At 38.8% G+C, this 25,583-nt stretch overlaps 3 protein-coding genes across 11 annotated transcripts in view; 1 reads left to right on the top strand and 2 right to left on the bottom strand.

Moving 5' to 3' along the window:
• Positions 1 to 3,588, bottom strand: part of TBC1D23 (TBC1 domain family member 23) — a 33,679-nt gene extending 30,091 nt beyond the window's left edge. For all 3 annotated transcript variants that reach the window (XM_088156173.1, XM_014885707.2, XM_014885709.2), the window contains exon 1: positions 3,501 to 3,588. In XM_088156173.1, the coding sequence (XP_088012299.1) occupies positions 3,501 to 3,541 (41 nt within the window). In that variant the 5' untranslated portion in view covers positions 3,542 to 3,588. The remainder of the gene's footprint in view (positions 1 to 3,500) is intronic.
• Positions 3,589 to 4,510: 922 nt separating this feature from the next.
• The window catches only part of CMSS1 (cms1 ribosomal small subunit homolog), a 220,715-nt gene continuing 199,642 nt past the window's right edge, over positions 4,511 to 25,583 (top strand). The window contains exon 1 of one of the 3 annotated variants that reach the window (XM_088156155.1): positions 4,511 to 4,709. In XM_088156155.1, coding sequence (XP_088012281.1) covers positions 4,526 to 4,709 — 184 coding nt within the window. In that variant the 5' untranslated portion in view covers positions 4,511 to 4,525. Of the gene's footprint in view, positions 4,710 to 16,827; positions 16,868 to 25,583 lie in introns of those variants that run through there. The other 2 variants (XM_088156165.1, XM_088156161.1) reach the window with 2 other exon arrangements.
• FILIP1L (filamin A interacting protein 1 like) overlaps positions 6,395 to 25,583 on the bottom strand; it is a 186,863-nt gene continuing 167,674 nt past the window's right edge. For 2 of the 5 annotated variants that reach the window (XM_088156118.1, XM_088156121.1), the window contains 3 exons: positions 22,080 to 24,810; positions 9,964 to 10,148; positions 6,395 to 8,691 (listed from right to left, as the gene is read on the bottom strand). In XM_088156118.1, coding sequence (XP_088012244.1) covers positions 8,601 to 8,691; positions 9,964 to 10,148; positions 22,080 to 24,810 — 3,007 coding nt within the window. In that variant the 3' untranslated portion in view covers positions 6,395 to 8,600. Of the gene's footprint in view, positions 10,149 to 14,061; positions 14,863 to 21,716; positions 24,811 to 25,583 lie in introns of those variants that run through there. The other 3 variants (XM_014885686.2, XM_088156139.1, XM_088156132.1) reach the window with 3 other exon arrangements.

Here is a 25,583-nt window from a genome sequence, read left to right as displayed (position 1 = left end):
CAGGACCTTTTGTGACTTAAGATGTGTAAACTGGTGGCAAGAAAAATTGATCAGCTGTAGGGAATTCAGCTTAAGCCACTTTCTAAGTATTATTTATATATGACTGAGATACCTGGTAATAATCATTCATAAATACTAGTGGAGGGATTAAAAGTGTTGGAATGTGAACAGCAGAGAAAAGATAATAGTAAGTGATCAATAAACTACATAAAGCGTTAAGAATACTACAATCAATTTCATACATTTATAGAAGCTATTACTACAATTCCTACTTTTAATTCAGGATTTTCCTGACTACCAGGAATAAGCCTCAACAAGAGCTATATTGAATAGAAATTAATGAGTGTTTGTTCTCCATTGAAAACAAACAAAAGCAAACCCCTCACACTTGCTTCAAGATATCCATTGTATCCAGTATACCACAAAAACATATTTTATTTCTCCAACAGAATTTTGGAGAAAAACAATTCCCTGATATTTTTTCTTCAATTTCATGCTTAACTGGAAAGGACTTTTCTATTCATGGACTTTCAGAAGAAATACTATGTCTCCAAGTACTAATTAGCCGGATTGTGAGAATGTGAAAAATATATGGGAACTAGATTTGTCATCCTGTTGTCTTTAGCAGTTGCAGTGCATTTTGGGACCCATGAGTTATTTCAATGCAAAGTTAAATGCACAGGAACAATTCCATCTGTGGTTATGATTATATTTAGTTACTTCAGGTCCTGATTTCCCAAGTATAGATCTTAAAAATTACTACTCGATCAAGTTTCCTGAAGCTTGAGTATTAAACAAACATTTGCAAAAATGGTTTTAGAAATTATTTCATATCCTGAAATAATTAATTTCTGTTTGAAAATCTGAACAAGAAAAATAAGGTTCAAACCAGCAGTTTCCTTGATAAATAAGGCAAGAAAAATCTATAATTTTCAATTACAAACATTTTAACTAATCACAGGCCATCTTATTTGTGTCTATACAGTCTACTGACTAGATGTATTGCCCTGACTGAAATTATGATTAAAGTAAAGAAATAAGTAGGCAAAAAAAAAAAATTTACATCAGTTTGAAAGCAGCCTGCCTCCTTTGTATTTCACAGCATTCTTAGCTTTGGGCAGATATGTTTTCCACAACAGTGCTAGCAATTTCTCAAATTAGCTTTTGAGTATATGCCAAATAGCTCAAAAGAAACATTTAGCAATTGAGGTCTATGATTTAAAAATTATTTTGTTCATTTTTAAATCAAAAGTGATGACAACAACTTCCTGTATTTAGTGAAGGAAAAGAAGTTACACTCCCATCTTTCTCGATACATAAGTTTGGGGTGGTGGTGATCCTGGGTTTTCTTTTTAATTTTATTTTCTTGTGCAGAGGAGAAGTTCCCTGGTTTTTGTTGAGCAAAACACCAAGCTGTTAGTACAGATGTTGAGGGGTTTAATTAATAATTAGTTTGTGACACTTTCCCCCCACCCAAGTCACTTATACTAGTACCGCATGACAAGTTAACACAGGGAAAACAAACAGGGAATTTTACGTTGGTGAGCACATCTGGATTCTACACATTCAAGGTGCTGCAGCAGCCTCTGAACACAAAATTCCACCTGCCTTTTAATCCTCCTAAGGAAGTGAAGAGAGGACATGGAATCAACACTGCCAGTTTTGCTCCCAGTTAAGCTCAGGCATATGTATGTATCACTATACGCATTATATGTTAGGGTACTTTTTAAAGTTGAAATCCTGTATATTTCAAAATAAGATAGTGTAGTAATTTACACCAAAAAGCTCTTCCAACATCTGCTCACAGCATTAAAATATGAATACAAGACAATGCTTTAAATCCATAAATGAAAAAGCAAATACACCACTGAAATTGGCTTTTAAACAAAAAACAAAACAGGAAAACAAGCCCAAAAAGCTGCGTGAAGCTTCTAAGCAAGCACTAAGGAATGCAAATTTGTCATTCACAGATCTAGTAACAGGATGCACTGTCACATATTATTGTAGCATTTAAGCGTAAAACTCTTTTAATTGTTCCCACAAAGACTTAAATCTGTTTTAACAAACGCCTTCAAGTTTGCATTTTCTAGAACCATCAGCATCAGCAAAACTATAGTTTTGAATCTGCCAATCAGAATATCAACAATGCAGCCTGTGACCTGAAATGTGTCTGGAAACACACTCATCTTCATCCTTAACAGAAATTCTAGAGAAGTTTGTTGTGATCTGGGAGACAGCAACATTATTCCAATATTAGTAATGGAAGTCATCTGAAGTATTTTTTTCCAGAGGTATTTGAGGTATGGCTCTTATTCAATGTCCAGGGTTATATTTCAAAGTGTCAAGAGTACACTGTCAGTGAGTCCATCTCTCGCTTTGTAATTATATGGCCCAACAGTCAGGTCTTTATTTAGAAATAATGCTTATGCAACACTGTGCTTATAGAAAGAGCTTCCTAAATGTTGAGGCTGTAACTACAGGAAAAAAAAAAAAAAACAAGAATAAAAAATTACACCAAATAACTTTCATCTTCTAGTTAATGATACCAAGAGGTGTATTTTTAGAACCAACCTAGACAAAGAAGAGGTTCCACCTACACCTGTGTGTGTGTTGTGGCTTCTTTGCAGTGAGATAACTAAGCACAAAGAAGGCTAGGCACAGTCTGCAGGAAACTTTGAATTTGTCACATCAAATAGAGCCTAAAAGCAAAAACATCAGATTGGAAGTGATCATAAAAAGCAGGCCTGTAACGTAACTGCTCAAAAAGCATATACATGGAAAGGACAAGAGCAATGGTGTGGCACAGAGCCACAGAAAGAAATCACATGCAATGCATAAGTGCAAAGACAAAAACAAAGTGAAGACGCAAATGGAGATGTTGGGTGCAGTGAGAATAGCTTCAGTGTTTAAACATAATGTTTATTTAAGCCTTGGCATTCTTGAGTGAATACACATGCAACAAATACTAAAATCACATCACTGTTACCATCAAAATGATCCTATACACGCTCCAGAAATAGCCTCTATTCTTGTCCTGGAGGTTCAATGCAAAACCCAGTATAAGTAATAGCTGAGCTAAAGGAGGGTGGCGAGCAATATCATTCAGAAAACGAGGCATGACCCACTGCTGTCACCTGTTTCTGAGAGCACGCAGCTAAAGGGGAAGCTGAAACTGAACAAAGCAACTCCAGGCAGACTCCTGGAGCAGCTCATTATAGCTGTCATTTTAAACTGGAGCGACCGGCTGGCTCCAGGCTGGGCACGGCCCTCGTTTTGTGCCTCGCCCGTGTTTTGACGGGCCCCTTCCTCTGTGGGGACCCGGAGCCGCTGAGCGCCGGCGGCGTTACGGGGAGCTCCTGACGAGCTCCCAGCACGATCCCGCACACGCCCCGAGCGCGGCGGGTCCCGGGGGAGAGCGGCGGCGGGCGGGGCGCTCCGGCCTCTCTGCGCTCGTGCCCACTGCGGAGGGGAGGGAGGGCGCACACAGCCCGGTAACTCACCAGCTACCCAGCGGCGGCGGCGCCTCTTCCCCTTCCGCCATAGCTGTTGACGTGCCCGCTCGCCCGGCCGTAAAGCGCGCTCGGGAGGTGTTTCCTCCCGGAGGCCGCGCCTCCCCGAGCCCGTTCCCTTCTCGGCCGCTGTCCCCGCCTCCCCGCGCCGCCGGGCTGAGGGCGCGGGCCGCAAAGCGCGGAAGCGTGGCACGGGAGAGGGGCAGCCTCCGCCTTTGAGGAGCGGCTGCGCAGCGCCCCCGGAGCAGGGCAGGGGAGCTGCTCTGCCGGAGGCTTTAATATTTTTCGGCTTTCAGAAAGCTGTACTGCTTTGCCAGATGTAGGTTTGATTATTAAGTAACTTCTCTCACTGTGTTTAATGTGCCACAGGTTGGACGGACTCAGCGAGTCGGGGAAATTCGCAAGTTTTACGCAGTTGCCAAGGGCTAAACTCACTTGGTGACATCCATTAGCAGCCCTGGGCAGAATAACGTTAATGCTGTCTGTCACGCACCTTCCTTACCCACCTGCATTCTCAAATGGGGAAAAAACAATAAATTTCAATGGAAGTTGAGAAAAAAATCATTGGAGCGGGTTATACATGGAGTAACAGTGCCGCCTTACGAGAAATGAGTCCTTACACTGGTCTGTTTCACTTCCATGGCTTGACTCGGGATATGCTCCAGCAGGTAATGCCCTGGCTGGGAGCGGGACGGCTCCTGCGGGAAGAGATGCAGGATGGGCACGCTTGCCCTGCAGGCTCCGGCCCTAAAGGGCCGGGAACACTCATTCCAAGGTAACGTGCACCCTCTGCAGGCACCTATCTGTTCCTCAGAAAAGATTACGTGAACTACCTCAACCAAGAAAGTAGGTATTTTACAGTATGAAACCGGATTAAGTGAATGTTGTGAAGAACGGGGCAATAGTTTTAATTCCTTCCCTCTTTCTCTCACTTCTATATTTTCCACTAAAAAATAAAAAAATTCCCCAGCATGCATTTAAACGCCTTCTTCTCTTTCAGAAGACTCTTCTGCAGGATGCACTGTCAGCTGAGCAGCAGCCGTGCCCGAGGCAGCGCCGTCCCCCGCCCGCCCGCTGCGGGCCCGGCCCGGCCCGGCCCGGCCCCGCGGGCAGTGCGCAGGCGCGGCGGCGGCGGCGGCATGGGGGACACGCTGGAGGAGCCGTGGTGGGACACCGAGACCGGGGCGGGCGGCACTCCAGGTACTCCTCTCCTGGAGCTCGCTCCTCACGCTGGGATTGAAGCATTTTGTCCGAGAGCCAACCCCCCCACCCTCGTTTCCTGCCCTCCTTCCTTTTCGTTGGATTTTGGTTTTTTTTTTTTCCACTTCCCCCCTCCGCCTTTCCCTTCTCTGCTTTTAATTTACTTCTCCAGGTTTTCCACTCTCACTCGCTTTTTTCCCTGTGCCTGCTTTTCCCTGCTTGCTACCGAGGGCGGGTTTCCTTGTGAGCAGAATCTCTGCAGCGAGGTGATGTCCAGTCTCTGATCTGAGTGAGCGGCAAACGAAAATACCAGTACCTGGGTAACAACAGGAACTCACTTAACAAAAGTATGTTTACGCGAAATTTAAAAAGCGGGGCGAGGGGAATGGGAAAACCTATTGTTTTGAATTCAGAGCGCAGCTCTCCCTTGCATTTATTTACCTTCCAAACTGTATTTTATTCCCAAGAGTTTATTTGATGAAAAGCTTTTGCATAATGTATGATCCTTGTAGGTTCCTTCCACCTCAGAATATTCTGTGATTGTGTTTGCCATTACCGGCATGAACTTACTTGCAGTTCTGTAAGGCCTAGGGAACAGTAAATCCATAGCAGAGCCTTTGGAGGGAAGAGTATCTTTGGTACTCAAAAAGCATCATCCAAGTGCTTACTGAGGTGTGTGGCATCACCCTTGCCATGTGTTACTGTACAAGTTAAAAACTCCTCTCCAGCTGTTGCTCCTTGTATTATGGTGCTGTGACTGATTTGGTTTGGTTTTTTTTTTCCCTGATGGTTATGATACCTGGCTCATGTACTTGTATTTTTTCAATGTGTCTCGAAACCACAAGCTGTAAAATGTTTTATCTCTAATGCTTACATTTAGTGTGAAAATTTAGGTGGATCTAGGCAACAAAAATGACTTTAGACTTTATAGTGCCCTATGTTATTGATTGTTTTTTAAATTTCTTTTTTTTAATACAGTATTGGCAAGAGTTGGGAATTACTGGGAGTTATCTGTCTCTGCAAAGGCTCCAGTTTTTCTGAGTGTCTTGATAATTGGTGCTTATTTCCTGTAAAAAGTACTTGGAGAATAGTTAGAGAGGAAGCAATATAAAAGTTGTATGTATGTAATAAAGAGGGCTCACAAAACCTAATTAGGCTTCTGAACATTTAATTTTTATTTTCAGTCTCATGTGGGTTCCTTAAGCAGTCCCAGTTCCCACGGTAAATGCTCTTCGTTAGGAATTTTTCTTAAGAGCCTACCTGTGCATTCAGCCACCGCAGGTTTTATTTGGGGTGGGTGGTTAGCTGACTTTTACAATGTTGTCAGCTTTCCTTTAGAAACTGGATACAGAGCACGACTGTGATTATAAACGTTTGACATGATGGATGAACCATCTGACTGAGGTGAGACTGAGAATGACAACTTTTCCAGTTATCAAAAACTCCTTAGGATTTTGGCAATAGTATTTCTGAGCTGCTAAAAGAATTAAGGTGGAAAGTAAACTCTGGAGGTGTCTAACCCAGTCCTGTATACTTTACTCCAAGAACATTCTTTGAGTGTGTTATGAGCACTGATTACAGGTGAGTGTTGTGCAAACCAGGTAGTCTGCTGTCTGCGGCCCACCTTTGTTGGCAGGTTCTTTTTATGGAGCCTATTGTTGGATGAAGTTGACACAAGCTATCAGTAAACATAAAACATCTGTCACTTTTATTTTGTGTAGCTGTTTTTCACGTAAAACAGGTAAAACCAAAGGTTAATTTGTACAGCATCTTATTGATACTGTAAAATGCTTTAAAATCAGTTGGCATAAAAGGAAATCAGGGTTCACAATGTATGATAGGCAGCAATACAAGAAAGTAATTGCACATTAGTGAGCACCTTTGAAACACTTAGTCAGTTTTATTTCTGTGAATCATCAAATTTTGTTAAAAAAAATACTATCCAACCTCATTTGCTGAACTATTTAAAAATAACATCTCTGCCATACCTGCAGGTGCAAAGCAGAATTCAAAATGTACTTTCGAAATACTGATCTTCTGTCAGATCCTTTAAAGTTAACCCTAGAATAAACTCTGACCTACAGAATATTCATCAGAACTCAGCTCTCGAAAGTGTTTTAGATTTTAGCCACTTTTAGTTAGAAAAGGCTACTTTTAAAATGAGTATGAACGTCGTTAATATACTCCACGTAAAGAGTATGAAAATACAAGTACAAAATAAATGTAAATATATCTCCTAGTGTATGGATATGTAATTCTGAATTTGCTTTTGGCCATATCATTGGAAGTTGACCCTGCTACAAATGATTTATAGGTGTAAAAAAAGCCCACAAAACCCAAGGAAAAAATGCTAAAGGGATACCCATCTTTTTACCTTGTCACATGACAAAAACTAAAGAATCTTGCCTGATAACGTCTTCAGCAAGCCTTTGAGATGCGATTTGTGGAAGGAGTGGTTAGGGATTGTTCTCTACTTAGCAGCATAGTTTAGTGTTACTCATGTCCCACTTCATGCAACTGCAGGACTTCCTTACCTTCCTTCTTTCCAGTTAGTGTCTCAATTTTGTCCAGTCTTTCTTGTGATTTTTATATTGCATTCAGAATTACAAGGGAAAGGATAAGGAATTCGGAGGAGTTTATTTCATACTGGTGTAGGACGCCAGTTTTTTCCTCTTCCCTCTGTGAACAGAAAAGAGCAATTCTCACAGCTCTATAAATGTCCAGATCTTGCCTGTAGCCAGCGTGCCTCATCTCCCAGCCAGTTTGAGGGAAGGACTTCTATTTTTCAGAAATTCTTCCAGTTTCCTCCTTTTTAGTTACCGCTATTGTCTTCCATTCTCCATGCTTTCTGTATCACCCTTAGTCCCATAGGAGTGTAGTATTCCCATTTGTCAGTTTTATATCCTTGAGCAGGATCTACCTGTGAGGGGCATGGCCTTCATAGGTAGAAATTAATTGTGTTGTTGCAAGACAGGAGCAAAACAGTGTCATTCTATGTCAGCAGCAGAAATAGGTGAGAAGTATAATATGGGACCGTGGAGGATGATTTGGCAGTGCTTATGGGGTCCTCTGTGGGCTCTAAAGCAAAGGATGCTATTGCAGGAATTGATTTATTTTGCCAGGGATTCCCTTTTCCTTCTGTGTACTGAAGGGTGCCAGTTAACATCAATTTGTAATATGTGACTTGCAGCTATTGAGAACTCTTCTTTGTAGTGCGTTCAGTGGGAGCACTGTTGCTTGGTCAGAGCTGAGGTCTTTTGCTGGACTCTGAGGAGGTTTGTATTTTTTCTTTTTGACTCATCGATGACTTACTGTTCCTTGTAATAGAACTTGGTCGGTACTTGAAGATCATTCTGATAAGCGTGCCAAATTGACAGCTGCTTTTTGGAATCTGTGTTTCTTCACATCAATGTACATTCATTCTGCAGGTTGCAATGGTGTGCTTCTGTGAGCTGTATTGGGATCTGAGCATACATGAGACGGACTCTCAGAACTCAACAGCTGCAGATTTAGTGAATAAAGTGGGAAGCCTTTCCTTTTTACTGTGGAAGAGTCATTCTTTAATATCTGCATATTAACACTGGTGTGTCTTGTAGGACACAGCTGAAATAATTTTTCAGTAGACTGATCTTTTAAAACTTTTTTAAAGTACTTCTAGAGAATTTCTTGTGAAGCTGTAGAGGAAGGCATAGGTTTCTTGTGAGTTTGCAGAAATAGTCACACGGCAGTGCTAGCGTGTTGTACTGTCTCAGTGGTTAAGTTAAACTTTTAGCTGTGAAATGAAAGGGAATAATGGGGTAACTGCATCAGAATCTCTCCTTGCTTCAGCAAAAGGATTGCAGTTCTGGCTATGGCACTGTGTTCACCACCAGCTTTTGCTCTATTTTGGAATTAGGATTTGGCAGTTCTTAAAGAAACACCTATATGTAAGGAGTTCTCCCACGTATTATCAGTTGAGCCATTTAGACTGTTGGAATGCACTCTGTTAGGGGAAGAGGAATGAGGGAGACATTAATACCAGAGAAATAGATAAATTTTTATATTTTAAAGCAGTAACTAGTGTTAGTTGGTATTACAGCATTCTCGTGTGGGGGTTCCTTGCTGTAGTAGTATTTTGTTAGTCTTTCTTAACGTTCTGTAGAACAGTCAGAAATTTTCTTGCAGAGCAACAATTGCTATTTTTCAGAAAACTGGTGACAACAGGCATGGAGTCTGTTCTAATGTTTTTGTTTGAGGTTTTTTTGTGTGTGTATGTTGGCTGAAGGGAAACCTTGAATTTTAAGTAGTTTAAGGAAGTTATGCTCTAAGAAAAGCAAGGAGGCAAATTCTCTCATGGATGAACTAGAATTTCTTGTGCAAAGAGTTCAGTTAAAAAGAAGACCCCTTCAATAGGAGCAATGAATCCAGTTACATATTTTAAGTGAATATGAGGAGTTGAAAGGAAAGGCAAAATTGTGGAGGAGTGCTAGAATAAAGTTGCACTTCTGTGTAAGCCACAGCTTACTGTTAAACTTGATACTAATTTTAATCAGTTCTAAAATACTTTTTAAGTGGACTGAAATCTAAATACTGTAGTCCAAATGATGAAAGTTTGTATAGCTGATGCAGACAATATCCATGTTGATTCTTGCATCTCTTTTCCTACTGTAACATCTGCATGAGTTGTAGTGGAAATAATCACACTAGTTAACTCCTTGAGGAGGGAATTGCTTATCTGTACAACATACTTTTAAAGTGATGCTTGGCACAGCAAGGAGCTCTGCATTTCTCTAAATTCAATATGTTTTACAAGAGGAGATTTCTCCATGCCTTTCTTCATTCCACCATTAATGTTGAACTTACTGAGACACTTCTTGGCTAGACCAACTTTGAAAACATGACACCTTCTGCAACCCCTCTTCATGTGATTGACCATGTTTTTAAAAATCTACTCAAATAACCTTACTGTTGTTATTTGTAGAACATGTCAGAACTGAATTTATAATAGAAACTTATTTGTGTCTTGTTCTTCTGTACTATGAGTGGCAAAATCTGGAATTGCACCAGAAAAAAATGGAGCAGAGCATGGTCCTTGCAGACATGCAGTTAACTTTGGCTCCCAAGAATTTGGCTGTCCTGATGTCCTGTGATTAGTGACTGTTGATGTGCTGACCATGTGGATGGTTTCTGATTTTTCTCCAGTGGAAACAATTGCTGCTGCGATTCAGATGGCTTAAATCCATTTTAATGTCACAGATCACAGAAAATCATTTACCTTCTCCCTCCACTATGAAGGCAGGCTTTAGACACAGTCCTTATAATGTGTATCTTTCCAGAAGGGCTGTCTTGGACTGGTTTGTTGAGATGTCCAGCAGGAATTTTGGCAGGTGCTTTGGTTGTGCTTGCAGGTTTTGGTTTGGGGATCCGCGTTGGAATTGAACGATGGAACGTATTGGTAATCTGGAAATAAACCAAAAAAATAAATCATGCATTAGGGAGGAGAAACAAGCTTTGTTTTTAGCTTGGTGGGGCTTTTACCACTTTGTAAACCTGAATGCACTGCTTTTAGAATTGTTGGTTTAAACTTCCTTTATCTTGTTGGTAATGAGACAGAAGCTTTGTATTAAACTTGCCTACTTGATTGGTGAATATCAAAGAATCTCAATGGATTGAAACTCAGAGTATAAATAAGAGAGGTTTCCTTTCTGTCAGCTGACTATCAGCCCTAGGAACTGAGTGAGTGATGCAGTGCAAAGTCTTGAACTGTGTGGGTTCTCTGGGTGAATAATCAGAGAATTTCCACGTGCAGGAGCAAATCTTGTTTTAGTCCTGAGTAGAAGGCAATACCCAGGTCATACTTTACTGTGAGAGATCGTTCATTGATAGTGACCAGTGTACACAAAATTAATATATTTGTGAGACAGCTCTCCCTCCAGAATGACCATAGTCATAATGTTTAATTGCAAAAAAAATGTGAATCTACAAAAAAAAAGTTATATGCAGAAGAACTATAAAGTCAAGAAGTTTGTTTGAAAAGTACCATTATCTGAAATCTGGATTAAACATACACTACTCATGAGAAAAACTTTTTGTGTCACAAACATTTTTATATACCTTTTTTCAGTCAAGATAAGGGTAAAAGAACCTCACTTCATGGTTTTTTTGTTGTTGTTGGTTTGTTTTTTTTTTTAAAGAATGGAAATAGTGTTCAAATGGGGACAATAGAAAGCAGTGTTGGAATTCTGGTGGCTTAATTATGAGTAAGAATGAGCTAGATTAAAACGGGTTTTGAGAAAACTTCCTAGTGGCTACAATGGTCTGTCTGGGCTGATTAAAAAGATAAAAATAATCACAAAGCAAATGCTTGCCATTTACCTGTAGACAATTATGTGTTACAGGGGTTTTCAATAGAATAAAGCTGAACCAACATCAGATCATTGCATGTGTTCAGCATGGAGGAATTTGGGAAAAGTTTGCATGTCCCAGATGTGCTTAATGGATCATGAGTAAGGAAAAAAATCAGCCTGGGCTTAGTTGAAGTTTGATAAAAAAGAGACGAAATAGTAATGATCTCCCAGAAAAGTGTGGTACGTTTCTAAGAGTTCTGAAGGAGATTATATTTAAAATTGCACAATCCTTGTTAGTGATGTGCAGTCTGCCTTTGCAGATTCATAAATGTATCTGCTGAACTGATCAAAGTGTAGAAATGTTGGTTAAGTAATATGTTTGCCCACATTGTTACTAATTTTGCGAAAACATACACATTTCTTGTCAGGGATAATATTCAAGTCTATTAGTCAGATATTGTTATGTAGGTACATGCTATTGGATTGTTTAATGATGAGACCCATGTGGGAGGGAAAGACCTAGGTAAGTTTTAAAAAAACCCCTTGATAGTGGTCTCTAACAAAAGCATCTTGTGAGAGCAGATTTTGTGTGCAAACTACGGAAAACCAAGGAAAATTCTCAAGGCTTATAAGTAGCAAGTGGATAGGTAGTGAATTTTTTTTTAATGCATTGAGAAAGAATTTGGCTTTGAAAGTGAGTAAGGAGAAAGGAGATGCTTTTTTCTTTCCCTGTGTTACTTCAAGATTTTACCTCTAGGTGGCAGCAAAGATTTCCTTTTGTATTTCGTTAAATGCTGAATAAACAAAATTAACATACATTTTCATGGTAAGTTGGAATTTTAGCATTCATATTGTTAGTAGGAAAGGAAGCAAAAAAAAGGTCTTCCCCTTTGCCCCCAAACCAAAAAGCATTTTGCTTCATTTACTAAAGATTCTGTGTTAAGAAAGGAATTGATGTTGGAGGGGATAATTGTGGGTGGCACTGCTGTGTGGAAGTTGAGTTGGAAGAGTTTGCCTCTGACCATGTAGTATGGCCTGGTAGATGAGGCACAGTGTTGAGAATAAAATGTTTGGGTGGGCTGTTATTGGCAGTGCTACTGCCTGATGTAGAGATGATAGAAAACGTGTCTGTTTCCCAATTATAAAAAGAATTTCATTAGCCATGATTTGCTAAGTATACTGAGGTGAATAGATAAAAATATATATGTAAAGTCTTGCATATTAAAGTGAGATGGTATCTCTAAGAGTTGTGTTTGGTTGTTTGGTTCGAGGTCTTTTTGAGAAGTGTTCCAGTTCAGAGATTCCTTAGCTTACAATGTGGTTTGAGTATTGTCTGGAGTTGATTGACCAACCATATTAGTACTCCAGGAAGGTATTCGTAGGCCCAGATTTTTACAGGTTTTTGACTCTGGTATTCAGACTGTAAGGTTTTATTGCATCAATGAAAAGTTAGGTATTGAAATATCCTGTGCTCTGGCCTATAGTTTGCACTAATCTAGCTCATTGAAACTACCATTGACAATATGGCCTTCTGAGCCATCAGTAATTTCAAGCAGGTTTTTTTGTGTGTGATTCAAAATGATGTATTTTGCAGTTGTGAATGACAGTATTGAATACCTAGAGCTGCATTGTAACTGATGGACTTGTCAAGGTTTGATCTGCTTACAGAGTTTGTGTTGCTCTCTTTTGCTTGTGTCATGTTTGCTTGTAGCCACAATAACTGAATTACTCTAACTCCTGGCATGAGCTCAAACTTGAGGATAACGGTTGTATTATGGGGTGCTTTTTTTCTCTGAACTTGCACTTTAGTGATTGTGGTCCTGATGAAGGCAAGGATTTAACAGACGCCCATCTAGTTCTCTTCTTCCTCATACTGCACTTAAAAATTGGTTTATTTTTCATCATTCATTATATAAATTCTAGAAAGGAAAGAAGGAATAATTTAAATTTAAGGAAAACACCTATTGACACTTAGCTTTTTGAATTCAATTACATGTGTAGCTAGATCAAGGACTAAGCTTTATTTTCTAAAACTTGACAAATTACGAATCTCAGATAAGAGTTGTAAACGGGACATTTTGGGTCAATTGGCTAGATCAGCACTTAAGCTGCTGTAAAATACGGATACAGAGGGAATGGTGCTATGTGGGGATTGTCTGGAAAACACTTGGAAGTAACCATATATAGAATTCTGCATTGGTTTAGTTGTATGTGTACTGAAAATCTAGTGCAATGCTCCTATGTCCTTCCCTACTGCTTAGTGTAGAGGCATGTAAGCAGATACATTGGCCATAGCAGGCTTGTATCTCAGGATGTTTGGTTTTTTGGCAGACCTAAATGACTGAAAACTCTTTGTATATAGATTTTGGTGGGCCTTTTCAATTTGATTTTTAACTACTTATGGGAAATCTGTGTGCTCACCATTAATTACTTCAATTCTCTTCAATTGTATGCATCCTTTCTACCAGTTCATTTTCTCCTTCAAGATGAATGTTTTTAGTCTCCCTCATCCTTTTTTGACTCTCATTTGTCTTCTGAATTTGCTGACTTTGTGTTCATCATTGCTGTTTAGCTATGTCTCTTGAGTTCCCGTCTGTAGGCCACTTTTTATATCTGCTATCTTTCTAAGTCAGAGAAGAGAAAAAAAGATATGTTTGTTCTTCAAAGAACAAGCTGAGCTGCCTTTCATGTTCTGGAGATCCCTTGTGAATTTCCATTAATGCTCTTGAAACATCCCCAGAAACAAAATGTCACACAGGAGTGACCTGTCTCAGAAGTTATGCAGTTTTCCTTCACTTCACGTGTCTAAGTAAGCATTGGCAAATAATTACTGCAACACCAATGACAACCCCAAAAGCATCAAACTGGCCACTTTTAAATTAGATTATGTGGTATGTCTGTCTGTAAGTATAATAGCACTATATTAGTTCAAGGCATGAGGCTTGGAAAATAGCAGTGCTTAGTTAGAGAAATGAACGGTTAAAACTAATTTTCAAGGCAACCAATGATCTAAGAACCAAGAAGGCTGCATTTTAACTTCATTTTTAATTTAACTTCTGAAGCAAACATCAATTGCTTATAATAGAAATTGGCAGAAGAAAGCGTGTTAGAGTGAGAACTGTGTGCACAAGGGACTACGTTTGTTGTCTCTTGGCAAATGATGGAGTACTTCAGGGATGGGGACAAACACTGGCACAAGTGACAACTGAGAAATTTTCACACGTGAAAATGGCCCTTCTAATTTCAAGAAGACAATGGAGAAAGCATGCTCTGAAATATCAGGATGTATATTTCATATACATCTTTTTTTCTCCCCCATGGGGACAGAGGTGACTTATTTATATGGGCCAGCTTTTAACACTTTGCTTTAGGGAGTGGGCTAAGGCAAGCCTGTGTGGGAGTGTCAAGGAGAGTAAATATTTCTGTTTCCCTGCTGTTGAAGTAGTTCTCCTGCTTTTGGTCCTAATCCTTTCCTTTTCCTTCTGAAAGTATGATGCCTGCTTTGCTTCCTGCTTGAACTTTATTAATTTAAAATGGGGGGAGCATGTAGTATTTATGCTGTAAGTTTTCTTACTTGTTTTTCTACGTCATTGTAGCACTTGATTTAGGACAAAGAATCTTATCTAGAGTTCTTTCTCACTGCTTAAATTTTTAGTTTAAGAGAATTGAGTAACAGAGTATAATTTGCAGCTTTAGTGAAAGTGTCCAGGGGATGGTGCTGAAGATCCTTTTCTCAGAAGACCATGTCTGTATGTGCACAAGTGTGCCTCTTGCCAGATTTAAGTTTGTTCCTGGATGATTGAATGCAGTCAGAATGAAAGCCAGATCTGCAAGTGAGAACGAGTTAAGATTAAGTGATAAACTTGAATATTCTCTTTAGACTCCAAGCCAGACAACTTTGGCTGAAATTTCTGGTTAGGCATCCCCAACTGCACAGAGCATTCAGATACTTCTTTTCTTTACTTTTCTTTCACTAGATCCTGGCATTTGTTTTCTAGGAATCCAAAGTGAGAAGTCTCAGTTGCTCTGAATTCCCTTTTCTGCAGCACACCTATGTGTGTGTGACTATACTGAGGTGTATAAGCAGAAGCAGTGTAATCCTTGCTCTCACTAACTCACTTAGGGTAAAATCTAAGCCAGGCTGGTGTCTGGCTTGCCTCACTGTGTTGTCACACCACTATAAACAGCTTGGCAGAGGGAAAATTACAATAATCTAGAGTCATAGTACTTGAGCTGTTAAGTGGAAGAGCAATTTGGTTTGTTTAATCTGGAGAAAACAAAACTGAGGAGGGACGTGATAATTGTCTTCTAATAGGTGTTGGAGAGAAAATAAATTTCCAAGTCCAATGAGGGAGACAGGAAAGAGAATACTGTATTACAATTTCAGCAAGGTAAATTTAGTTTAGAAGTCAGCAAGGTTCCTAATGACAAGGGTATTTCAGCCCTGTACCAGATTCCTGGGTAACTGTGAAGTTGTCATTGCAGAAGTTTTTTAGAACTGTATTAACCATGTTTTTAAACCAGGTTTTTATTTGTAAGGTTTTAAATCAAGTTGTAGTAAGGAAATAGGCTCAAAAATGTCTTAAGATCCTTTTTAAGCTCTATTTTATGCATCTTCTACTCTTCTGCTGATATTTGCATTATTACAGCCCTCTTGATTTCAATAATATAGCATATTTGACAGAAAAATGTACATTAATATTAGAAATTATTTCCATATATGTGTCACAATTTGCACTAATGCATTTAAATGTGTCGCTGTGATCTTATTTCCTGAATGCAGAGTTTAAATCTACTTTCTGGTAGTGGGGAAAAGAAGAATGGTTGGAGGCAGAAGTTGTATTTACAGGTTCTAAAATTCTGTTACGTGCCTTTCTTTTCTTGGGATATATCTTCACTGGCAAGTGTGATGATATTATTTTGAACTTTGGATAACTTAAAGACTCATTTCTAGTAGATAATTAACAAGAGGCAGGGAAGGGTAAGGTTATGTTGTGGGTTAACTCCCGTGGGACAGGGTTTCCTGGGGCTGGTTGATGAGCATTGTCTTGCAGCTGGAATGAACAACTGTTATTAATCTTCTCTTTGCCCCTTGAAAGTCCAGAATGTCTCAGGCACCGTGATAGAGCACTTGGGAGTCCCTAGGAACAGAAGTGTGTGGCCTTTTTGGAATACTACACACACTGCAATAGCAATTGTGTCCCGCACAGGGGAGTGCTGGCACTTGGGTGTTTGTGCAGGTGCTTAGGTGTCAGTGCTGTTGGAGGGAATACAGCCTGGTGACACCTGCAGTCCAGTTGGTTTAAAGCTGCTCTGCCATTTGTTGAGTAGTGGAGGATCATTCTGTACAGATTGGAGGCACGTAGGGATATTTCTGTTTGGGTATTTTTAAGGCAGTTTTTAAAGGTGTTTGAAACTGCACTATTACTCACATACACCTTTTAATGTGGAAATATCTTCATTATCAATATTGTCTGTTCAAAACTTTGAGTATGTTTTCCCCATATTAGCAAATTTTTATGCTGAAAAGGTTTACAGAGGTTCTGCCTGGAGAAGGAAAAAGACCCTCTTACCATCATGGCTGTTTTCTGTCTGTGAGTAGGCTGTTTTTCTCTTGAAAGGCCACATTAAAAGGTGTGTTAATTGGAGTCCTATTTTCAATATATATTATATATATTCTATATATATATATATATGTTTTTTCCTAATATATATAAAATGATAATTAAAATAAAAGACTTTCTACCTTTTATACAGCTAAGATTGATGTTTTTTCAGGACTAAACATGACCTACAGTGGCTTGAGTATGAGACAATCAAGGATAAGAGAATGTAGGTACTAATCATATTTGAAACTGCCTTGCTTGGATTTTGCACAAGTCAATTAACTTCTCTCCCAAGAGAGATACAGAATCATTTTAATGGGACTGATGGATGTTTGTTGTATATTTGAAGTGCATTGTGATGTATTTGCATGCTAGATTGTATCTCTTCAGAAAGATGATGGGACCAGGGGTTTGGCAATGAAAGCATGATAAAATTCTCCTTTTTCCTTTTTGCTTGTCCATTCAGTTATGCTGATGTAGCTCTTTTATAAAGCTGTGCTGTGAAATGGATCCAGTTTTGTTGAGGTTTTTCGTTTGTTTGTTTGTTTTGGTATTTTTTGTTTGGTTTGGGTGGGTTGTTTTGTTGGTTTTTTTGTTGTTGTTTTTTTTTTAATGAGAGTTTGTGGCATATGGCTTTTTGTTTGTGGTTTTGCCTTTGTTTTTTTAAGCCCAGGTTAATTTCTTGACTTGGTTCACAGTGCTGCCTTCCAGAAAGTGGTGACAGCACTTTTGTATTTTGTAATCAGGGTTGTGGTAGGGGCGAAAAAGGGGAGGGAGCTTCTTTGGCCCATCCCTGTTTGAAGACCCTGTGATGTCAGACCACTGCATGGCAAATGAAGAGACATTGATTAAAAGAGGTCTTTCCACTTGTACTCAAAAAGTTTCTCTCAAGAATACTTTGTTTTGTGGTCAAAGAGAAAAGAATCATTTTCAGTTGGCAACTCTGCTCTGTTTGAGGCTTTCTGAGTGCCCACAGGTGAGTTATTGGATAATGTGCTAGCTACAGCACAGAGACAATTCAGCTTCATCTGGGGCCACTGGCTGCAGATCTGTGAAAACACTTCATGCTGCTTAAATTTTTATGGTTTGTCTTTTTTTTTTTTTGAGTAATTTCTGATTTAAAGTACTTGGTGTTGATTTGAAAGCATTTTTATAGACCCACTTGTGCTGTATTTGAACCTTAAGATCTTTTTCTCTTCTGTTTCTTGGTAACATAATGTTTTGGTAGTCTTTCCTTAAGCCTGGACATTAGGCAGTTGTCAGTTTTTGTTTTGCCTGTCTCAATATCTGTTTCCTAGGGACAAAGTCATCCTGCAGATGGCTACTCCATTTCCATCATCTAACCCTGCAGCATCCATTGAATCTTTTTCAGAAAATAGAGCTGTACAATTCTGTTTCTGATTATTTTTTCCCTAGTGTGGGGAGCACGCCTTTCTAATCCCTGCATGAAATGCTTACATACAGATCTTTTTCTTATTACAGCCTTACATACTGTCCCTAGACACTGTATTGGCTGTGGTGCTTTGGATCCGGAAGATTAGCAGTGTGCTCGTGAAATTTTTGTAAATTCTGTTTCTTAATTAGTGACTTGCAGGAGGCCTTTTAATAACCTGAAATATTACCTCATAGTTGATGGATGGGCACTTTGGTCTTAGATTACCATTTTTGCTTCATATTCTTTTCTTTTTGCTTTTCCTCCTTTTCCCTCCCTCCCCTCATCCATCCTGCCTGTGTAAGGACAAGAATTGCAAGTATTTCTTCTGAGAAATTTAATCACAAAAAGAATGGCTTAAAAATGCTGAGCACCAAAGTGTTGGTGCTACCCTCACTTGTGTCCATTTGATCATTCACTGAAATAAACTCAAAAAGATGAAGGAAAGTGGGCTGGTAACTGCTGTCATTTTTTAATCAGTTAATTCTCCCTTTCTTTTGCTAGGAACTAAACATAAAGGGGAAAGGGTAGATTTTTAGACCTTAGACATGCTTGCCAAGAGTTTTGGAAAAGAGAAGGATTGATCTGCTGAAAACTGTTTTTACACTCTTTCACAATTTAATCCCTCTGATATATGGCTCTTACTATGTGACCTTATTTCCCCATAACATTTAAATGAACCACTACATACCTGTCAGACTTTAGGCTTTTGAGCAGCTGCTGAAAGCAAAAGTGTCTCAGCCTCCAAATTAACAGCAATACTTACCGCTTACAGAGTAGTTGAAATTCCTAGAAAAGCTGTCTTACTTGTCGAGTTTTAATATGATTGTGCTTGATGTTTTTGTTCAGAGTGCTTGAATCAATGTTCAGGTAACTTATTTAAATTTCTTCTTGCTCTGCTGTTTTCTTATTGTCTGCCAAGGAAGCAGGTAGCTATTCCCACTCAGCAAAATGGAGATATTTGGAAATATGGAGCAGTGATCTGAACAACTCAAGGTTAATTTGTAAATCAATAATTTTATTCCTTAAGCTATGCTTTCTATTTGTTATTTTATGATAAAATTACAGCTAGCTTCTTTCTGTTTAAACAATTACGTTTCAGCTCTTAGAAGATACATCCAGGTGTTTATTTTCTGTGCTTTGAAATTGATCTTGGGAATTCAAACAGAACAAATCTATTTCATTGTGCAAACTTTATTTTCAGGCAAAAATAATGTTGGTTTTTTTTTGTTTTTTTTTTTTTGGTCTGTTGGAATGACTGACAAAAATTTTGCTGTGAAGTCAGTTAAATCTACACAGAGGTTGTTCCATCAGCAGGGGAATGTAAGTATCCCTTAATCAAGAAGTGTTTTCAGGAAATGTAGCAATTTCATTTCCAGGCAGTGCTGATGCTTCTTACTTAGGAGTTAAGGGTCATGAGTGGCTGCTTCCTTTGTCTTTTGTTAATTAGACAGCTAATGATAAATCATGATGAGTTTAAGACAGGGACGGAAGTACTGTCCTGTTAAATGATTATACTTATAAATGGTGTGAACTCTCATCTAGGTTTTGTACTCAAATCTTAGCTTTAAACACTGAACTTCCTTATTCATAATACCTTGGTAATTTTCCAGAGGACTGTGTGTGCTTATTGCTATGCCCTTATTTGTACTTTCCTTTTGTAAGATATACTAATAGATGGCCAAGTGGTTAATGATCAACACATTTCCGTGTATTTTTGAAGGTAGATCTGAATATTCTTTTTTCTATAAGCTTTTTAGGCCTAACTAAAGAAAATTTTAGTGCCTCTGGAGGACAAGCATTAGTCCTTTAATTTTTGGAGAATTTAATGTCTGTTAGTGTGCTGGCAAGTGGCTACTTCAGACCCAGTTATTCACTACCATGCTTGTAATGTGTTCCTCCTGAGATTTTAGGTATAGTTTAGCAGGATATGCAGTATCTCAAAAAACAGAAGTGCAGAGAATGTATTTTGAAGGTACTGATTTTTGGGCTCTTAACTGAGCCCTGCAGTTAAAAATGTGCAGCCTGAATGTAATTAGGTAACTTGTTTGTATAATTAACATGCTCTAAAAGCTCATGCTTTGCCGGAGTTCAGGCTGCTGTTTTCATCAGTAACTTTTGCTGAAGTTGGTGTGAGTCAAAGTTTGCTTTGCAGAATAAGACTTATGTACTCCTTCTGACCCAGGTCTTAGAGCTCACTTGTGCAGCCATGGAGATAGAGTGAGACCAAACAAGGAAGAAGGACCTTTTATGCAGCCTATTAATTTCAGATTATATAAGATGTGGTTGTGCAGGTCCACACACAATTACTCTTTTTGAAATTGCCGTTGTTCAGCTGTAATACATATGTTATTATCCATTTCTATCGCATATCTTATATAATTTAATATTTTTTTCTTCTCATCATTTACTGGAAAAAAGTGTTTATGGGCTGTGGACTTTGCTTTTCAATAGAAACTGTTCTAAAAGCAGTTATTATCTACAGTTATAAACATTTAGTTTCCTGTCAATCAAAAGGACTTAAAATGATAGAAGTCTCCTTGTTATGTGAGATCATGGGCCAAAGTTCTTTGCTGAATCTGTTGCTAAGTTATACTGCAGAATTTTTTTTTTCCTCTGGGGAATATAGGTAGAATAAAGATAAGGGTTTAGTGAATAGGGACTTTCTGCTTACTTGTAAACTTCCTTGTTGATAAGGAGGTTGCAGTATTTAATTAAAAAAAAAAATAATACATACCACCACCACCCCCCTGAAAGCATCTAACACATTGGGCACTTAACTTTTTACAATAAGAACAATTGGTAAAATTTAGATGCAGAGTGAGAAGCTTGAAAGTGCATTCCAGATCTTCTGGACTTATTTATGTTGTATGTGAAGCTTCTCTACCACTAGCAGTATTTTATGGGAAATTAAAATTGACTGCTTGGCATGTTTATAAAGGACAGAATTGATTACATTTCTGTCCTTTTCCAAGGCACAAATACTATAGTTGTCACTGAAGTACCTTAACCTGCTATGTCCATTCTGTATGGCACTCCCATTTATCCCAGGCCTGCATGTTTGGAGACTTGGTCTAGTATTGCTTCTTAATGCTTCTGTCAAGCTCTCTCTGTCTATAGAGTGAAAAACGTTAAGTTATGCCATAGTTTGGTAATCTTGTTTCTTCTTCAGTGTATGATGTATACTGTTTGTCAAATTGATGGCTAAGAGCTTAGCTGAAATGTGAAAATTGTATGTAAATCTGTTCTCCTGAATTATTGTTTAGATGTTGCTGTTTATTGTTTTAGAGCATACCTAAATGATTGCAGTTTTTCCGTTGTATTGGAAAAAAAACCTTGTTTGGGGAGAATTACTTTGTGGTACAAGCTTCTGAACTTGGTTCACTTACAAGCAAAGTTTGCTTTAAGAGTTTAGAAAGAGTTTTAACCAAACATTGCTATACAATACATAATATTTTGTGTGTGATGTAGTGATAATTACCTGAAATGAGAGGGCTAGAAGGAATTGGGGAAACAGCAGGGAAGATAATGAATCAAGTCTTATCTGACGTTAGCAGGCAGTATTATGGCTTAATTCAAATTCTACGATACATGCAAAAAAAATATAAACCACACATAAAAACAAAAAATATTCAGCAAGCAATGATGAAAATAATCATTTACTGTTTTTTTTGTAATGTTAAAATACTTTACCAAGGCAAGTTGCAGTCAAAAGTAATGTGAGTTATTTTGAAAATGGCAATACATAAAGATGCATTTATACAAGTGCAAGACTAAATATTTTACATAACTGTATTTCAATGAGAAGATATACAGTAAGTGCACACTTGATAACACTAAGCAGGCAAAACTTAACGTTAGTTCCATATGCTGTTGTATAGTTCATGCACAGATCTTTCCCAAAGTAAAGAGGCTGTTTCAAATAATTCTTGCTGGGATGGAAAACAGGATGGGTTGCTGGTAAGGGTATCAGCATGGATGGGGGTCAGTTATAGACATTACTTACTGTAATTTGTGATTGCCGTGGAAGAGGAGTGGCTGATGGTGTGATAGTAATACTGCTGGTGATTTTATTGGTGGGCTTAGTGGGTAGGCCATTAGCTAGTGCTGGAGTTCTGTTGTCTTGCACAGCATTGCAAGGGCTGATGGGCTTGGAATTGGTGAGAGCTTGGACATAAGGACTTCCTAAATGAATGTGGATTTTGTTATCCTCAGTAGTTATCACACTTGATCCTGTACTGTTAGATCTCTGAAACTGCCATGACTGTCTGTCTGGGGATACCCTAAAAACAGCATGCTTGGCTCCCATTTCCAGAGGCTCTGAGGAGAGTGCTTGTTCTTGAGAACTTGAGCCAGGTAAAGCCAAAGGGGACATTGTTCTTTCAGGAGTTAAAGAACCACATGATTCAGGAGTTTGAGATCTTGCAAAAGTAGTCATAGTAATAGGAGAAATTACATGCTCTGGAGTCATGTAGCCTTCTCCTGGTTTTGATTTTACAGGTGTTAAGGAGGCATTTTGAATTATGGTTATTCTTTGCTTTGGAGTGCCACAGTTGGGTATAACTGCTGTGCTTGTGTAGGAGTGAGGGCTTTCAGTGGTAGGACTGGTTATTTCAAGGGTTGCTGTATTCTGTCCATGGTCTGGAGTTACTTTTATGTGAAGAGGTTGTCCAGGTGTATGGCTTAGCACTAGGTCTCCAGTCTGTGCACAGTTTCCGTTTTGCTTTGTGTGTATCTTTCCATTTTGAGGATAGCTGTCTTTGGACCTCATCCAAGGGATCCATAATTTTTTGTTTGCAGCATTTGTGGTGGATGACTTGCTTTTGAAAGACACTGTTTGCTCCTCCTCGTTGTCACTGTCTTCATAGAGCTGCCCATTTATAACCGTTCGCTCTAAAGGCATGAGGGTTTTGTAATCGGGTGGTTCATTGTCTGCTGGATCTGTTTGGATTTCTTTAGAAAAAACTTGCACATCTGGAATTTTCTTTCCATTGACACAGGGCCTGGTGTTCTTGCTGAAGGATCTGTACCTCTCCAGTTCTTTCGTTAGGCTTTCCATTTCTCTTGCTAACTCCCTGTTTTTGTTTTCTTGCTGGAGGAGTTTCTTCTGTAAGACTGTGTGATCACCTCGCAGGTGACAGATTAGGTCTTCTGTTGCCACATATTCATGAACTTTCTCTTTCAGTGCATCTACTTCTCTGGAAAGGTGACTCGATTTAGCTTCCTCTTCTTTGAGTTTCTTAAAAAGGTGCTCCTGATTGGACTCTGCCTTTTCTGTTAATTTATACCTCGCCAATTCCATTTTCACAGCCTCCAACTCCTCTGAGAGGAGCTTGGCTCTGTCCTGTTCACTGACATATTTTCGTTCTAGAGACTCAAATTCATCTTCGGTTTTCATAAGATCATCTTCTACAGACTTCATTTCATTGAGCTTCTGCTTAAGCCTCTCAACTTCTTGAGAAAGCTCTTTGATTATGTTGTTTTCTTGCTGCAAGGAAGTGCTAGATTTAGTACTCTCTTTACGTTTATTTTTAAGAAACTCTTTTTCAATATCTTCCAGAGACTGAAGTCTTTTACTTAGAATATTCACTTTGGAAACAAGATCACTTCCTTTCTCCTCTTCTGCTTTGAGTTTGTTTTTCAGTTCATCTCTTTCTTTTGTAACACTGGACATTTTTTCCTCTGCATCAGATTTCGATTTCAGTGCCTTTTTACTTTCCTCCATCAGCTTTTCTGTAACTGACATGACTTTATTTTGTTCCACCTGAAGCTGAGAAGTTGCAGCTTGCAGCTTTTCTTCTGTTTGCTTTATTTTTTCACTCATAGTTTTTCTTTCATCCACAAGCATCACTGTTAAACTCTTCAGCTTTGTTAAATCTTCTTTAAGCGTAAACTCAGTTTTTTCTAACTTGCTTTCAATTGCTTCAAGCTCACCAACTCTAGCTTTTAAACCATCCAGTTCATGGGACAACTGCTTTGTTAACATTTTTTCTCTTTCTAGATTGCATTTCAGGGAGTAACATTCCTGTTTACTCTTGTTGAAAGCATCTTCTAATTTCTCCAGCTCCATAATTCTTTTATTCAGTTTATCAACTTCCCCTTTAAGGTTCTTGCTCTGTGATGCTTCTTTTTCTAACTTTCTATTAAGTTCTCTGCACTGATCTTCCATTTTTATGAGCTCTTCATCTTTTCCTTCCATCTCCAGCAGTCGTTTCCGTAGTTCTTCTACTTCAGTCATAAGTGCGGTGTTCCCACACTCTCCCTTATTTATCTTATCCCTTAGGTCTTGCAGTTCTTCTTCTGCTTTTCGTAAAGATTTGTTGGTCTCTTCCAGCTCATCGATTTGCTGGCTGAGAGTCGTTAATTTTAGCCGGAGCTGGCGATTCTGGCTGTCTTCATTGGTTAGTTTGGCCATCATTGCTTCTTGGTCTTGGGAAATCTTACTGCTCTGGGCCTGAATTTCAGCCTCCAGCCTGCTGGATTTCTGTTTCTCTTCTTGAATTTTTGCTTCAGCAAAAGTCAGCTTTTCGTGTGCTTGTTCTGTAGAAGTGGTTAATTCTTTAATTTTTTTACTTTGTTGATTCAACTGCTCCGTGAGTCTTTGCTGTTCATCCACCACCATTAAAGCAAAGGATTTCAGTTTAGTCAATTCTTCTTTCAGCTTAGCTATTTTCTTGTTGTTTTCCTTTTCTTTTTTTGCTTGATATACTGTCTCTTGTTCAATAAGCTTTTTCAATCTGTGGGAGGAAATAATATTGTATTTTTGTAACCATTTTAGCGGGCTTTTAAAAACACACTTGAAATATTACAACTTCTCTGCCAGATATCCATGAATATCTACTTGTAACTAAAAGCAGACCTCTCCTTGCAGCATCATTTGGAAGTGCCCACTGGCCTTACTTCCTATTCAGAAGTTCTTTTGTAATGAACACTTCAGTATGATCATTTAGACTTAGCAACTTCAGTTACTGTGCATCTTTATTTATATTTTCAACTTCTTACCGCAACAGTGCAACAAAACCATTTTGTTATTCTGCGCTGGAACTCCACTTCTCTTAGCTGTTTGCTGAGGCTAGGTATGTGCATGCAAGCTTTGTTTGGTTTTTTGTGTGTGTTGTGCCTTTTTTCTTAAAGAAATGTGATTATTATAGTGCTTGAAAAATTAGATCAGTGCAGCCCTCAAGGGCAGATATAATTTACAGCATCATAAACATCCTATCTTTGTTACTTATAAACCATCTTGATATTTTACAGTCAAACCTTAAAGGACATTTGAGTATGTGAAGGAAATGTAGCCACAATGGGCAGTTAGTCAGGCTGCCTAAGTTGAATCCCTAAGCAGCACACCAGAGCAAAATTAGGTAAGTCTGTCCTTAGTGAAAGTGCAGGCCTTGTGACTTCGTATGAAACAAACACGTACACACAAATGCAGTTAGCAGATAAACAGGTATTCAGTTGTGCCTTTTGAACTTAACATAGCCCAAATGTCTTAATGTGTGTTAGGCCTGGA

This window comes from Sturnus vulgaris, chromosome 2 (genome assembly GCF_052056855.1).
Source record: "Sturnus vulgaris isolate bStuVul1 chromosome 2, bStuVul1.hap1, whole genome shotgun sequence".
NCBI classification, from domain to species: Eukaryota; Metazoa; Chordata; class Aves; order Passeriformes; family Sturnidae; genus Sturnus; species Sturnus vulgaris.
The sequence above is the reverse complement of the archived record's forward strand: the minus strand, read 5'-3'. Positions and strand labels throughout refer to the sequence as shown.